This window comes from Pleuronectes platessa, chromosome 16 (assembly GCF_947347685.1).
Source record: "Pleuronectes platessa chromosome 16, fPlePla1.1, whole genome shotgun sequence".
Classification (NCBI taxonomy): domain Eukaryota; kingdom Metazoa; phylum Chordata; class Actinopteri; order Pleuronectiformes; family Pleuronectidae; genus Pleuronectes; species Pleuronectes platessa.
This window is the reverse complement of record NC_070641.1, coordinates 8,928,229-8,945,323: the sequence shown is the minus strand read 5'-3', so window position 1 is coordinate 8,945,323 and position 17,095 is coordinate 8,928,229. Positions and strand designations below refer to the sequence as shown.

Below are 17,095 nucleotides of genomic sequence, written 5' to 3'. Positions count from 1 at the left end.
CATCAGGCCATTGCTGCTCCATTAACCCCCGAACTGGGATCAATTAACCCTTGTACAGCAGCACAATCCAATAACACCACACTCTTTATTAGCAGGTGCAGACAGAAAAACACCACTGGATCAACAAGGTTTTAAATATGTTGATCCAAGACAAAGCAGCGCTGACAGAAAAAGGTTCTGACCTAAGACAAAGATTCAGAGCAGGTCATCTCCTCTCCTCCGCTGCCCGTCCGATAGATGAGGGGTTACAGAGAGAGAGAGAGGGGGGGGGGGGGGGGGGGTGATGGAAAAACAAGAGAGCGATGGACGGAGAGAGTGAAGCTCATCTAAGAGTCTAATTAAGCACAAATGGAGCTGTTGCGAGCCAGGGGACCCGCGTGGTGGTATCGTGCATCTCAGTTCATTAACCTGCTCCTAATGAACTATGCGTTATTGCAGGGAAGTCTTTATTAATCACACCCCACTAAGGTGACGGCCACCGGTTCATCGGTACTCACGGCGCGCGTCGATGCTGTTCCGCGGGGGGGGGCTGCGGATCAGCGCCGGGCCCCTGGGGGGGAAGACAAACAATCTGATTGTGAACCTGCTTGATGTGACAGCGTGCATGAGGATGAGGCTTGGGGACAAACTCCTGCAGCTGCAAAACCCCATTCCCACCAGCCTCCACGTCCTCGGTTACCATATGACATTGGAGTTGTTGTTGTGACAAGCGCGGTGTGAAAACAGACCCAGTCTTTCCCAATCAATGGTTTTCACCCACCCACAGTGGTGAGGATATTCGGTGACAGGCCGGCGTGGCGGCGACAAATACCCACCAAGTTGGATAAGTGAGGCAGGCTGCTGAGGGGTGAGAAACCGGTGTCTGGGATATTGGTGAGGGATACGAAAAGAGGGGGAGAGGCACTAATACAAGTGGAACAGATGTTTATTGCTATTTAGCTACTGGTTGTTTATTATTTGATTATAGGCAGGATAAATTGGAGAACGTGAATGAAAGAGAGGAGAGGGGAGATGCTGGACAGGTGGAGAGAGATGGAGGAAAGGGGAGGGGGGAGAGAGAGAAAAGAGATATGTGGTGAGAAAAGGGGGAGAGGCACACACACACAAACTCTCACACACACTGAGGGAGAGAGAGAGAGAGAGAGAGTGGGAACTGTTAAAACGTGTGTTCAGCTCTTGCAAGTCTCAGCGTCGCCTCAGTTTGTGAAGCAGGCAGCGGCTCCATCCCTCCAGGATCTCCACTGGTACCGAGGACCAGATGCGATCTACCCACCTCCCAGTCCACCCATTCCACTCTGAGCTGGGATCTCTTGTATCTGTTCTGCATGGATGAGAACAGCCAACCGCATATGGATTTCTCACTCACCAACTAATGTGACTCAAACCCAGGATTGTGGGGGGGTTAAAAAACAAACACTGACAGAAGAAGGTTGAGGGGGGGGACACACTCCAAGTGGTTTCCAGCGGGTTTCCATGTTTGTGGGAGCAGCACTTGAGTCTGCCTTGGACATGGGACCGTGCGTCAGCCGAGAGGGAACCGGTGCCGGAGGAAGAGCATCGTCCTGAAGCAGGAAAAGCCCGCGTGAGGGAGTTTTTTTTAATCTCGACCGGCGAGGGGGAGCTGTGGGTTTTACGCACCGGAACGATGCACCCCAACCGCGGCTTCATCCTGCTCCTCCTCAACGGAACCGCGTGTTTGGTAAGGAATAGAAGGAGAGGGCGAAAAGTATCAGTCTCACACACACGCGCATCTTTCTCCACATTACCCATTTAACGCACCATTCACCCCTGCGTCACGAGGCACGGAAAGGTGCCTGCATCCCGTTTGCGCCCCAAACTTCTCAACTCGCTGACATAAGTAGAATAAAATAGTGTTGAGCGGCATGTGAGGACGGTGAGCAGACACTAGAATCCCGTTGATTTGGATCTATTCGCCTCTTGATGCAGAGATAATTCAAACCAATTGTGCTCTGCGCTTCCAGGCGTATTTCTGTTGTTGTTTGATCATTTTTGTGGATGTTAGGATTATTAGGACAGTAATATTCACTTTGACCTCGCTCGGTTCAGGTACGACATGTGCACTATTACAATTCCCAGCGGACACATGTGCAGGGAGCGTGCGGAGCGCGTTGTGCCGCCGGTGTCCGTCAGCAGCCTCATTTACTCCGTGCGTAATTGCGACCACGTTCATCTTTATAAACTACAAATCATGGTTAACTGTGATTAGAACTGTGCACGAAAATGATAATAATCACGTAAAGATCATTCATGGATATGACTGTAGGCAGGTGTAATCCTCCATTTTCAGCCAAAACTCCCATTACACATATACACACTATCACAAGTGTTTAACAAAATAATTGAAACGCTTCACGACTTGAATATTTATGAATTAAATATTTTTAGTCATGTCCTAACAAAAACATTTGTCTAGAGTGTGTTTGCTTAAAATGCATATTAAAATACATGATACTACTACTACTACTGATAATAATAATAATAATAATAATAATAAAGAATTTGTCATGAGTCACAACATATTAGTTCATTTGTTATTATCCCATTCATAACACACATTTTGCACACTAAGCTCGCAGGTTAATGGCCATGTGTCTGTGTGGAGATCTACAGCAGAATCTAAGCAGATATGGGATATTTTCCATCACAGAAAAAGGAGACAAACGTGTCCTTTCCCTGAGGAATGAAGTCGAGTCAGTTTATATTTATTTACATCGCACCAAGTAATAACAGCAGTTACTACGTTTCACTGTTTGCACATAACAACTAATCTCACCTTCGTGTCTGATATAATTAAAAACAGAGTTAAAACTGTAGGTAGGGAGAAAACCTCACATCACCGCCCTCTGTTCTCTAACTGAGCTAATTAACAGAAAGAAAAAAATCAAGCACTACAACTTTTCCGTGTATATTTTACCCGGAGGAGGGCTCCTCGCTGACCTGCTCCACCAGATGTGTAAACATCAACCGCCTCTGTCCAACAACCTGACAATCAAATTTGGCTCATCCACTCCTCTTTCATGTAGCTCGGAGATTTATTAAAGAGCAGCCTTTAATGAGAAATCTGCTCTTGATTCACATGAGGGAACTTGAAAACATCCATCCACCCCCAAAGCCCTGGGCTGAGCAGCTCGCTCATCACAGGGCCCAGGAAATGAGCAGGCTCCAAAAAAAAATAAAATAAAAGAAACACACATAAGTGCAGTGGAAATCTTCATGGGAGGTTGAATGGCTGTTTGATGCAGCCGGTTGTGTCGGCGTCTCCTCCGGGATGACCTTGTGGATTTCATACTCTGGAGGTGCTCGAGTATCGGGCCTGTTTGGCGACTTGAGGTCTGACAGACAGCGGTTGGAAGTGACTGGACACAAACGCTGTGGATTTGTTCGGAGCGGTTTCCACTGATCTGAGAAAGAAGAGACCACACGCCGAATTAAAATATGGGGGGTGGGGGTGAGCGCCTTTTCAGCCATTGTATAACTAGATACAAGAGTGTGGGATAATAGGCTTAACAAGCACTTCTGTGTTGTCTCGGTTCTGCGAGCGTTCTGTGAGCTGCAGGGGCATACAGCCTATTGTAACCCAGAAGGTCTGTGGCTAATGATGATGAAATTAATTGGAGCTAACCCCCCCCCCCCTCACCCCCACCTCCAAGACCATGTATCTATGAAAAACGTACATGACATCCCTCAGCAGGAGATCTTGGGTAATTCATTAGCCCCCGTGACATTGATAAATTATGGAGCAATTAATGAATTAAGTAACTTTTTTACTTTGCAGCGGAGCGCGATGAATAATCGCATAAGCCTACTATGCATTAAAAATTCGATTTGGAAGATTTTCTGTTGTAATAGCGCCGCAATTCGCGGATAGATTTGGGTCTCGAGGGACCTTTTGCAAATGGCTACTAATACAGACGACTATTAACACAAGGTGCCACTCCGGTTTTTGTATATATGATGAAGGATGTGTTTCAAATGTTCATTATTCTCTGTATTTCGAATGGAGGGTTATGAATGATATAAACCATCTCGGCTGTATAATTGACTGCTTGAGAAATTATGTGGATTTTAGGCAGCGAGTGGAATTATTTTTCAACGGCGTCTCGGCGAGCTGACTGGATTCAGTCAACTGAACGGCTAATGTGCACATATCAAGAGAATAATGTGTGGAATGTTTCGGGGGGGCTGTTTGATATTTGTGAGACCTTTCGCTGTCCTTGCGAGTGGCAGTCAGTGCAGTCGGTTGTTAAGCGGAGCCACACTGTGAAATATGCTGCATCGCCTCTTAATCGGCTTTTAATTAATCGTGTTGTCTTCAAAATGTCAGAAAACTGAAAAATGCCCATCAGCCTTTTCAACAGATCGCCACTGTGACGTCTTCAAACCGCTTTGTTGTCTGATCACAAGTCCAGGACCCAAATATGTTCAGTTTACAGTAAGTAAGGCAAAGAGAAGCAGCGAGGTCACATTTGAGAAGCTGCAACCATCAAATGTTTGGCATTTTTGTTTGAAAAATCACTCAAATGATGATTCGATAAACATAACAGTTTTTTTTTCCAACAATCCACTGATTGATTCAGCGACTAACTGCCTCATCTTTACTGTGATAATTACAGTCTTTGTATAAGGACTCTATCCATCGCTAAACAGCTGCAGCAGATGTTGGGTGAACTGGGCTCACACTGTACGCAGAGGAGAGACAGGTGCCTATAGAACACTGTTGGGCGCACTGGAAATAGACAGAGCTGGTGCAGAGTGCTGTTATAGGGTGAGGGAAATGAGAGGAAGTGAGAGTGGGTGAGGATAAAGTGCGAAAAAATAATACGTTATCCGTCTGCCTCAGAGGTTTAAACGCCTCATTGACGCTCGTGACAGATTCTTTCTCCTTTTTGCACACAAAACCTCCAGGAAACCACGTTAATCCAGATATAATGACAGTGACAGCACCGAGCCTTAATGGTGCAGGTTGACAATCTGAGGCCCCTCATCGAAACTGAGAGGGCTGAGGTGAGTGTGTGCACTCCTCCTCCTGCACTAACTACCACGAGGAGAATGAAGTGTGTTCGCACAGGGCATTGAACTCGACTGCTCCGGTGAACTGTGGACTCCCTGCCCCCCCACCCTTGCAATTATCCCACAATCACCGCACTTTTTGTAGAAATAAGATTTTCCTCTTAGCCAACAATAGAGCAGCTTTATTCATTCGGACCGTGCGTGCGCTGCAGCCTTCACGTGGTAAAGAACGCGGGGGGATGCAGGAGCTCGGCTCTTCATACGCGCTCGCCATGAGCTCGCAGATGCTCTATCATACAAATATCCTTTGCCCTTTATTTGCAAAAAGACTTTCACTGTAGACACTCTTTCAAATTCCAAGGTTAGCATGCCCCACTCTTTCTCTATGCTGAGGTCATTTCAAGTTCTAAAGAAAACACGACACTTGAAGTATTTCACATCAACAAATTAGCACCAAGCGCTGCCCACTTTTTGAATTGCTAAACTTTTGCCATCAACCTCCGTTTGACTTTGCCACCAGCGAGGAAACACTTCCATATTTAACATGGCACATCCATTAAAAACAAATGTTCTTATTCTCGGAGCGCCACAATGCCCAAATCCATTTAATAACAAAGTAAGAGATTGTGATTAGTCCGTACACCACAGAGTACACACTTGAATCACAGCATGGCAGAACAACAACAGGGACAGCAAAAGGCATTTGATCGAAGAAGCAAACTGCCAGTATTTGCCCGGAACACCAGCAGACAGCATGGTGCAAACACTGCACACACACACACACACACACACACACACACACACACACACACACACACACACACACACACACACACACACACACACACACACACACACACACACACACACACACACACACACACACACACACACACAACAAATACACACACACAGTGAAGAATTGTGTGTAAGGTTAAAAAGCAGAGGCCTTGGAACACTAATTCTAACCACATCAGACTTCTCTCTCATTTTGGCCCGTCACTAAGTCTTAGCATTCATGTTTTTTAGATACCTGTCCTCCTCGCGGGGTCGCTGACCTTGTCCGCCCAGATACATCCCCGGCTAGGCAGAAACCACCACCTCCATACTGAAGGAAAATAGAAAAAAAAACTCAATGTCTGATACAGGCAAATATTGCATGGAGACAAAAAATGTTAAACAGCAGCAGCAGGGTGAATACAATTTTTCTTCTCACTCTCTGAGTCTTCCTCTTTGCCAGATCGTTGCAATCTGCATGTCAGGGATCATGAGCCTCCTCCTCCTCCTCCTCCTCCTCCTCCTACCTCCTTCCTCACTCCTCCTCCTCCTCTCCTCCTCCTCCTCCTCCTCCCTCTCCTCCTCCTCCTCCTCCTCCCTCCTCCTCCCTCCCCTCCTCCTCCTCCTCCTCCCTCCTCCTCCTCCTCTCCTCCTCCTCCTCCTCCTCCTCCTCCTCCTCCTCCTCCTCTCCTCCTCCTCTCCCTCCTCCTCCTCCTCCTCCTCCTCCTCCTCCTCACGTCCCATACGGGAGCCAGAAACACACAAGTCATTCATAATTGTCAAATTTCGAACATAAGGGAGGTTTGGCTTCAAACCCTCAGTGGAAGCAGACTGAACAGTTTATTGTGCTGATGCAGCTGCCCTCGACTTTCCACTGTGAGTGCATGATGGATCCTAAAGGGCTGATGTGAGAGGGACCATTACCAGGTCGTGGCTTTGTCATGATCAGTAGAACAATCAGCAGCACTTCCCTTGTTAGCCATTCATCCAGGGGACAAATAAGCCCAACATCCCACCGACACCCGTTTGCTGAATTTAGTTTACGAGTGCAGTGCCTGTTCTAAACCTGCCTGTTTAGAATGGGCTGTTGTTTGGCCTGTGGAAATCCTGGTTCAATCGACCGGCTGCAAAGTAACAATCCAGGATGCTGCGTCCCCGCTGCTGCACAAAGAGCTGTTTACCCGTTTCTTCAAAGTTCGGTAAAGCTCGACTCCACGCCACTACAGAGCGCTGGTCGTGACTTCATTCAAAGTTTATTCATATTGAACATATCGTGTGTCCAATTGCTCCAATTTCAACAGTGCATTCACTTCGCTCTTAACAACACATATCTCAAGTGTGAAACCAATAAAATAAATACTTATTGAGATATGCGAGCCACATTTTCAGGGTCAGACAGAAGGACAGAGATTTCTTGAATTAGTAGATGGATACATCATTTCCTCTTAAACACATGTGAAATGTAAAGACCTGGTTTAAAATCTGGTCGTCTATCTTCACTAAAGTTGTGAACTTTTGACAGACCAACAGCTTGTACCCTTTCATTGTGATTCTATATTTACCTGCAACACGGAGATTTTCATTGCTGTTTGTTTGTCTGTGTCTCGGCAGGATTACAAAAACTGGAAAACTGATTCCCGAGAAATTTTGTTGGGGGGGGGGGGGGGGCATGACCAAAGGAAGAATTACATTTTAGAGCGAATCCAGATAAACAAGCGCATACAGGAATTTTCGTGTGAGATAGGGCATTAGCCTTCACGGACAATTGCAATCTTCACACTCCATTAGCAGCTGGTTTGTGCAGATAATTGAACGATTGTTGTCTGTCATCTTAACATTTCTCCTTAAATTGCATTTGAGGAAACTCCAAAATAGCTTTCATCGAAACTGTCAGGGCCACTGTCGGGTCTGTGTGATTCTTTCCACTGTGTTTTAACCCATTTCATAGGCCATCGACCAAATACATAACCCAGCAAGGAGCAACCGCACAAACAATATATAAACATGAAGAAGAGGTGGATGAGCAAAGCTGCTGAAAGCTGCTGGTGTTATAACATAACCTCTATAGCTTCCTGCCTGTTGTGTAAAACAGCTTGAGTTATGCACAAGCACAGAGTGAATGACCCCAGAGGAGGACCTCTCCCCCCCCCACCACCTGCTGAGAACCCCTGCTCTCCTCCACTGTCAGGCTCCCACACCCCCCAACTCCACAGACAGGCAGAGAGAGAGAGAGAGACAGATAGAGGAACACACTCCCTGCACACTGACAGCCCTTCAAGGTGAAGCACTGAGCTGAGAGACAGAATACGCTCAAAACCAGCACGGTTTATTGTGGCGCTGCTCGATGGGGGAGACACCAGGGCAGACTGAGACGGACCCTGGAAGGATGTATGGAGGTGTGTCTGCTGGTTTGGACAGCGAGGGGTGGATTACAGTGCCCAGCTTAAAGAAAAATGAGCCGTAGCCATGGGTAGAATGAGAAGGTGTAACTCCCAGGGGATCCAGATAAAGATGCACACAGAGGAATAACTTAGAGAAATGAGAAAATCCATTAGACGTTTTAATTTCAGGGAGCGCCCGCCAGTAAAAGCTGCTTTGTGGAAATATAAACTGTTTGCGAAATGTGTCAATGTAGAATCAAATCTTTACGGTTTCAAGATGTGTAGGCAGCCAAACAATAAGGAAAAGGCGAGGTGGGACCAGGGGACACTGGTGCTTTTGAAGGGTGAAAACCAGGCTGTCAGCTTAACGCTGAAGGAAAACTGAGGCTCTCCTGATGTAACAGGCTCCGCGGTTCATGTTGACCTCATCGTGGTGTGACCGGATGCCACGCCAGAGCGAGTGCGGGGAGCGAAAAAGCCCATTTAAATTCTCAATTCTCTCACAATCTGTAAACAGTCTGTTCTGCACGAACGACCATGGAGTGTGCAGTTGGCCAGCATGCCGCCCAGTGATGGTGCAGTGATTTTCAGGGTCAGAGACGGACATGTCCAGACAAGGCTCGCTGAGGGTCTTTACGGGGGTTTCCAATTAAAGCAGGCAGCGCCGCCCCAAGGATCAGGGAATTTGGCTGAGCTTGAAAAATAGCATTTTTAAGTATAATAAATGGATAATAGGAACCGTTCCCGCCGACCAAAGTGATTTCTGGATTGAATTGAGAATGTGTTGCATTAGAATATAGAGCCGAGAGAACTAGTAATTATTTCCACTTGTACTTCTCAAGGAAACGTCAATTTGACCAGTGATGCTGTTATCCAGGCCCACCTCACAATGATCCGATTAAGAGCTGGAGTGCTAATGCCAATGTGGCGAACGTTTGCGGAACCATAAACACAAAATTGCTTATTGGGCAGCACATTAAAACTGTGACTGGATGATCATGTAGTAAACCGCTTGACCATGTATGTGCCAAACTAACAGAGTAGTGAGAAACTATTGTGGAACCATGACACACAAATTAGCCATCACGTCATATTTGTGTTCTGCCCAGTGTCTGCTGGTTTGGAAGAAAGAAAGTTGTGAGTCCCAGAATACGTTGGGTATTCTTAACCCTCGGCCGTTTCATCATCGGTGTAACTTTAGTCGGTGGCGTGTGGCTTATCAGTGGTGATCTCAACTCTATCACTCCATCATTGAGTTTGTGTGGTGTTGGTATAATCAGAAATATTTGTTCCAGGCGGGGAAACCTCACATGAAATCCATCTTTATTCAGAACAACTCGGGAAGTGTTTGGTTCACAAGTTGCAGAGTCGTTGGCATCATCACTTATAAACCAATTAACATAATTTCACAATTAACTCCAAACAATGACATTTAATGGGAACTCAAGGGTTTCGCAATTTGTCACTTGCAAACTGCATGTACATCTGTCACAGGCATCTAGGAGAACACTGTTATTTATATACGTGTCGCATCTGACTCTTTTTTCTTTGCTCTTCATTATCACGCCAATGTTATTTAAAGGAGCTAAACACATAAATACAACACATTCTGTTTACAGTGTTTGTTTCCACATTCTGACTTCAGAGCACATGAACACACCATACCAACAATTACATACACAAGCTTTTTCGAACCTGCTCCTTCAACAGTTCAGCTATGATTAGGTACAAGCGGCTGGAGTTGAGGAAAGATTTGAATCCTTGCAGTATGTATTAAATGTCCGTCATCAGTCTATGTTTACCGATCTCGTCTACCGCTGCACTTCACACCTGTTGTCAGGATGTGTATCAAATGTCTCGCCATTCAGCACTTGTGATCAGATTTCACTCGCCCACTCACATTTGGTTTGATCTGTTTAAGACTGCTGCTAAACAAGGGAAACAAAGTTTGACTTCAGCTAATAGGCAGTTTTGCACTGAGCTCTGTGCACAATAAACTGTATTCAAGAGATGGAACGAAATGAGGGATGCACTCGTGTTCACACAAACGTGGACACATCTGGCACAGCTCTAAATGTCACAGAAGTCAGTCCCCATGCAATCTAGGCCCCGTCACAGCTGGATTTAGAGCTGTCCAATAATGATGAGATCCCTAGATTCATTGTCTTTTAGTGGTCCTGTGAGTGTGAAGAGCCGGTTCACACAGTCACAGATCACCAGCTGAGGGCTGCGCAGTTTACCACAACATGATATGGCCACTTAATACCTTCACTGAAGGTATTTAAGTGCCTTGCTCAAGAGCAGAAGAATGCAAATATTAAATATGAATCTCTTGGGCGGGTGCTGAAAATCCAACAGAGTTACTGCTGTAGTACGTCAAACAACAGCCTCGGCTAAATTAGTACTAGGTTTTCATACCTGAACCTCCATGAGACAATCGCAGTGTCCCTCCAGCTTTTATAAGACAGGAGTGAATACTGGAGCAGCAGTTTTAATCAGCCCTGTCCCATCAGCCCTTGCTTTGCTCCCAGCCCCCTGGGGAAAATACGAGGAGAAACCGCCCCCCTGCTACTCCCCCTCCACCGTCCTCGCACCGCCGACTTGTCGATACCTTATAATGTAAAAATTTGATAGCCAATTCAGAGCCCGGCTTCTCTCTGAGCATAAAAAATGAGCTCAAATCCACTGGGACAGCACAACTGAACTTGTCCAATACGAGTTGGGAAAGCAGGCGGAGGATGCAGAGAGAAAGAAATGAACGAGAAAAGAGAAGAATAAAAGATTCACTGTAGTGAGTTTGTTCACCCACTGCAGATCTAAGCTCCTGTGACCCCCCCAGAAGCCGGAGTAAATTATTCATTAAGAGTCAAATGGCTTGTTTCTTGTGAAATTACCTTTCTCTCCCTCACCTCTTCTACACTAGCCAGAAGAATAATTAGTTATAAGGGCACAGCCATTTTCAGACTTTAATCATGTAACAGAGAAGTCTCCTGCAGTGAACATATTAGATCTGGAGGTGGGGAGAGGAGACAGAGCACACACACACAAAAAAAAAAAAGAATAAAGGATCGACGAACACTTAAGGAATCTAAGCTGCCTGGGTGTGTAATTAAAAATTGATGTCATATTAGAGATGAAGATTTCAACTCAACAGCCAGAGGGAAACGGAGTGCTTTATTGACAGCACATTGTCGACTCCTCGTGCGCATGCTTTCAGCCCTGCTGGGTGGCTCTACAGGCAGATTCTCTGTATCGATCAATGAATCAATTCATTTCATTCCAGACCGTGCATTCATAAAAAAGGTAAACAGTAAGCAGCCTAAGGTAAATCAAAAGCAAAAGGTTTGGATTACCCAAAACTGAGAAATTAGTCAATTTAATAGAAAACAGCTCATTTACAGTTTTCCTCGAAGCACGTTAAGCTAAACGCAAACTTTCCCCGCAGAGACATACTTATTTTCATATTTTGTTGTTTATCTACAAACTCTCTCCGACTGTAGAAAGGCAGTGTTGGGGCAAACTGGCTTACTGCACCCTCTGGTGTGTTATTAGGACAATCCCATTATACTGTATATCTATCAGAAAAAAGAATGAAAGCTGTGGAAAGGAGAACATTCAGGTTGGTCAGGGATCATCCTACAGCAGGATAATGACCAAACAACATCAGAAAGGAAGGACCTAGACCCTGGCTTCATGTTATAGGGCAGCACTGTCTGCAGAATTAAACCCTGTGGAAATGGTTTGGGATGAACTGGACAGAAGGTGAAAGCACAACAACCAGCAAGTGCAACACGTCTGTGGGAAAAGTGTTGGGACAAACCTTCCAAATGGGTTTTCATGTCCATTGTAGTAATTTCTCTGCATTGGACATACAAACAGATATTTCTGAAATAAGTAGATTTAGATTTAAGAATTTAAGTCCAATATTGTCTCTTCCTTCAGCTCTTTTAGTTCCCACCAGTTCCTGGAGGATCTATCGGGCTTGTTATCCACTACATTATCTGTCTTGCTGCGTTTGCAGTAGTTTTTCAGAGATGATCTTCTGTTAACAGCTGCCTGCTGTGACCACACACTGAAATGTGCTGCTGAGAGTGAAACAAAACTTTTGCAGGAAATTAAACCAAAACAATTATCTAACAAATGATAAATGGGTCCATATTCATATTACCGGTAATCAATGTAATCAATGAAAAGTTTGATCTATAATCTATATTTTTCACAATGTTAACAAAACATACTACTCCCACTAAAGGTGTGACCAGAGAAGTTGAGCTAATCAACAAGTGAAGTCTGACTGTGTTGTCTCATGTGCGTGACACACTTGTCCGTCACCAGTCCTCTGTGAGAGTTATGGCGTAGATTCCAGTTAAGTACTCCCTGATCTCTGTGCTATATGATGGTGATAGTGTGGCCCTGTCACCAGGAGAAGGGGGGTTAACACGGTGTACCTGTCACTGTAACAGGCTGATTATTGCCTGTGGAGCTGGCAGACTTGAGAGGTTTGCACCCCCGCCCCACAGCCCCCTGCTGGGAGACAGTCCCGGGGCCTGTGCTCACTGAGGCTGAATTACTCACAATTACCGCAGCGACGGAGCCTGCAGCCATCTCCCATCCTCTCCAGCCGATTCACTGACTCACTTAGCGCACATGACAAATGACTAAATCCGCCCAAACCTCCGCCCCCTCTCTAAGACCTGATAGCCCATCGCCCACACTTTGCCTACAGGGCTTAAACCTGGGATGTGTCTTGCCAAGCTTCAGGGAACAAAACAAACTTAGTCTGAAAGAAACTCATTCTGGCCTTTCAACGCAACATGTTTCACTGTGTAGATTATTGAACATGCATATATGTACAGTGTGAAAACAAAAGTGAACTCCGGTTATATATTACACCATTTCAATTAGCTTTCGTTGCATGAGTCAAAGTTGCCAGGGTGCTGATAGTTCAATCTTACAGCTCATATACTCCCCTTGTTAAATGCACTGGCGAGAGATTCGGACCACTATGCAGTTTTTCATAATGCAGTGGAAAAGTAGTGTAGTTATAATATTTATTGATAGATATGCTGTTGTATAATGCGTGACTTCAATGACCTTATATATGCATCATTTACCAGATGTACTGAAAAGCTGAAAGCACGCAAACGATTATTAAAATTCCATACTACGCAGCCCATGTATGATAACCTGAGAAAATGACATCACACTTGTATTACACAGCAGCATGGTGCTTTGGACGAATGCACAGTGTGTGTTCTCTTACTGCAGTAATTATTACAGCTCTGGCTCCGGCTTTTTTCACAGCCATATTAAGCTCATTCTTACATTTGTCTTTGACAATGATGCTACACAGTGAATGTGATAACTCCAGCGGTGCCTCACACTTAAATCTCCTGTACAACAGTAGCACAATGCTCTCTCCATCTCTCCTCCTCCAGCTTGGCCTCACAGGTTCTCTAATGAAGACTGTGTGAGCGAGCGCGAGGAGGCTTTACTCAATGTGTACGCTTCAACAAAGCATCTAGCGAGATGTTATTTCTCGAAGGAGCTCGCAAAGGGATCAGGATCTTAAAAGCAAGGGGGCAGCTTCAGATGAATAAAAAGTGTCATATTTTTCGAGAACCTTAACAGGCCTTTTCGTTGAGTCAGGGGCTCTTAAGTGCTATCTGGGGAGGTGGGCAAAGTGCTACCCTCCAGGCCCAGGGAGCCACTGGCTCATTGGAGAGGAGATATCAAACGCAAACTAGTCCTTCAATTAGAGCCATGAGGAATCAAAGTCATCCTGCCTGGCCCTCAACTCCCCCCTTGAAAAACAAAGATACTCTTGATGAAAAGATCGATGAGAATCCATGTCTTTAGCTCTTCCAAATTTCTGTTCATTATTAATGAGGTTCTCCAAGAAACTATTGGAACTATCTGGTTCAAGAGGAAGGAGTCCTTGTCAGCCCTGTGATCGGCCCCCGTGGGGAGGCTGAAGGATCTGAGTGGCAGTAAAGCGTAGGTAACTAGAGGAGATGGTGTCTGGCCTCCAGCCCCCACAAGGGAATGAGGCCAGATTAGGGGAAGTCTGGGGGGGGGGGGGCTGGCCCGCTCATCTGAGTCCAAACACCAGACCACAATCACATTAACGTGAATCCCTGCTAGGCTGTATAAATGCGATACAGGTTGTTATGAAAGGAAATACATGTTTTTAGAGGGACAGAAAATCAATATCACAGACTGACTGTGGTGCAAGAGAACAAATCTGAGCGAGCTCGGAAAACCCTGCATAAAATGGAATGAAAATGAGTCCGACTTAATAATCCTGACTAAGCCGGTATAAGGAAGCTCTGGCAGTCAAGACAGTAGATGGATCAGAGCGCAGACACAGATGCATGCATTATGCATCGCTGGAAAATCTCTGCGGGTAGTTCACACACACACACACACACAAACTTATCCCACCGATCACATTTGCATCACTTATTGTTTTCGTTTACCACAACTCCAAATTCACAAATGGTGTGTGTGTGTGTGTGTGTGTGTGTGTGTGTTTGTGTGCGTTCGCTGCTAAATCGAAAGGACGTAGTAATGCCGGATGCTTCCGTAGCACATTAGACAAACGGTACCTGCTAATAGATCATTACTGTTGAAGATAGGCCGTTTCATTGCGCTCACATTCACACACTCTTAACAAAGCTACTGCTGAGCACAGCAGTGCTATCTTATCTCCCCCCCCCCCCCCCCCCCGCTCCTCTTCCCCCAGCCCTCATTTGATGTTAACATTTGACAGCTTTGTGTGTGTACCGATACAGACTCTCTCTTTAATTAAAACACTGGAAATCTTAATTGGACATTATACTTTATTCTTTGCACGCCCGCCCCCCCCCCCCCCCTTCACCACCACCACTTGCCCACCTTCCCCCACTCGTATACTTTGATCCTCCGACCAAATCTTTTGAGGCAATAATAGTTTCCTGTACTTACACTGCAGTGCTTTAGAAGCAAAGTGCTCACTTTAACCCAAAAAGCAAGTCTTGGTCTACTTTCCACTTAGTTCCTTGTAGATATTATATGAGAACAATCCTCCAGTTACATGGATGATCTTCAAGTGACCTTTCCTGATTTTGTGACTGTGAAAAGGAGATTGTTTGAAGGGAAAATGCTGAAAGAGTTGAGTGAATGAAGTTTTGACAATGTATAAAACGAGTTGTTTTCTAACTGGCTGCACGAATCCTGCTCCTTTTGGTGCATCAGGATGCTAAGTGCATAAATCATCCTCCAACCTCTGAAAAAGCATTTTCTTAATGACAGGCCTTTACTGTTTTACAGAATTACAGCCTTTGTAGAATATAATAACGTATTGATTAAACCGCCCAAGACCAGAGGAGTTACTCACTTAATGTGAGTTCATTTTTGGTGTGGATTTTCTGTTTGAATCTCGTCTCTGATCCCTCTGACCCCACCAGTAGCTCAAGGGAGGCACATGAGCCCATTACCAGCGAGCTTAGGGAATTATATATCGGCTCGGTGAAAACTATACATAGGAGTATTTTCTCTCGCAGCCGAGGTAAACAAAAGAATGTAATAATAGCAATACCTGCAAAAATTCAACCATTTATTTATATAAATAACATTGATAGAATGTCACGCTTACTACCACTAGAGGTATAAACTGTAAATTAAGTATCGATTAAACCTTTAATTTGTTTTCTGTCCACGTCCACGTTTCTTTCTACCTTGCTAATAATCGTCTTCTTTCTTTCTCTATTTTCTCTTTCAATCTTATTTCAAACCTCGTCTTTCCAGGTGGCCCTGGGTCAAGAAGATGAGTCCTCCAGCCCCAAAAGCTCTTCAGACGACTCCTCCAAGACGTTGGGCCTCCGGGGCGAGCAGGCTCCCCTCTCGCCCCTGAGCCGCTGGATGCTTCACAGTAAGAGCAGAGCTGCTAATGACACCTCTCTGGAGCTGGCCTACCGCTCCCCACTCCCTTTCTCCAAGCAGGAATTTTCTAAACAGGAGTTCTGGGAGATGTTGGGCAGCGACCTGCTCAAGCCTGATGCCTCCAGCTCCAGGGTCAAACGCCGGCCAATTGTTAAGACCGGCAAGTTCAAGAAGATGTTTGGCTGGGGAGACTTCTATTCCAACATCAAGACAGTGAGGCTCAACCTGCTGATCACCGGCAAGATTGTGGACCATGGTAACGGCACGTTCAGCGTCTACTTCCGCCATAACTCCACAGGCCAGGGCAACATCTCAGTCAGCCTGGTTCCACCTGTCAAGGCGGTGGAGTTTGACCTGGAGCGCCAGAGCGTGGTCTACCCTAAGGACTCCAAGATCTTCAACTGCCGCGTGGACTATGAGAAGGTGGATCGCAGCAAGCGCACCTCGCTGTGCAACTACGACCCGTCCAAGACCTGCTTCCAGGAGCAGATTCAGAGCCACGTGTCCTGGATTTGCTCCAAGCCTTTCAAGGTCATCTGCATCTATATATCCTTCTACAGTACGGACTACCGCCTGGTGCAGAAGGTTTGCCCGGACTACAACTACCATAACGAGATGCCCTATCTGCCCTCGGGCTAGAGGACTTGTGTGAGGGGAGGAGAGGTGGGAGAGGAGAGGATACAGGGGATGAGTGGGCGCTACTGCAACAGGAAACCTGGGCTGACAAAAGTCATTAATACCATTGTGGCAGCAATACATCTTCAAAAACCCCTCTCTATAGCCTGCAAGATGTACAAACATATATGCAAAACAAAAACGACAGTATTCAGATAGTGAAGCACTGGGAATGTTTAACTGCAGCATTTGTTAAATGGACTGGTAGTGAAATTTAAATACCACACACATTCTTACCTCAATCCCGTTTCGAAAAGACCAGCTTCTCGCCAGCCATTTTTCTCTTCCATTAACTCATTTGTCAGTGT

General features: G+C 45.6%; 1 protein-coding gene across 1 annotated transcript; it reads left to right on the top strand.

The window, feature by feature from the left end:
* The first annotated feature begins 1,645 nt into the window (after positions 1-1,645).
* Positions 1,646-16,751, top strand: LOC128458936 (neurexophilin-1). The gene is made up of 2 exons (XM_053444004.1): positions 1,646-1,699; positions 15,978-16,751. The coding sequence occupies exons 1-2, from the start codon at positions 1,646-1,648 to the stop codon at positions 16,749-16,751; spliced, it is 828 nt and encodes a 275-aa protein (XP_053299979.1).
* The last annotated feature ends 344 nt before the right edge of the window (positions 16,752-17,095 follow it).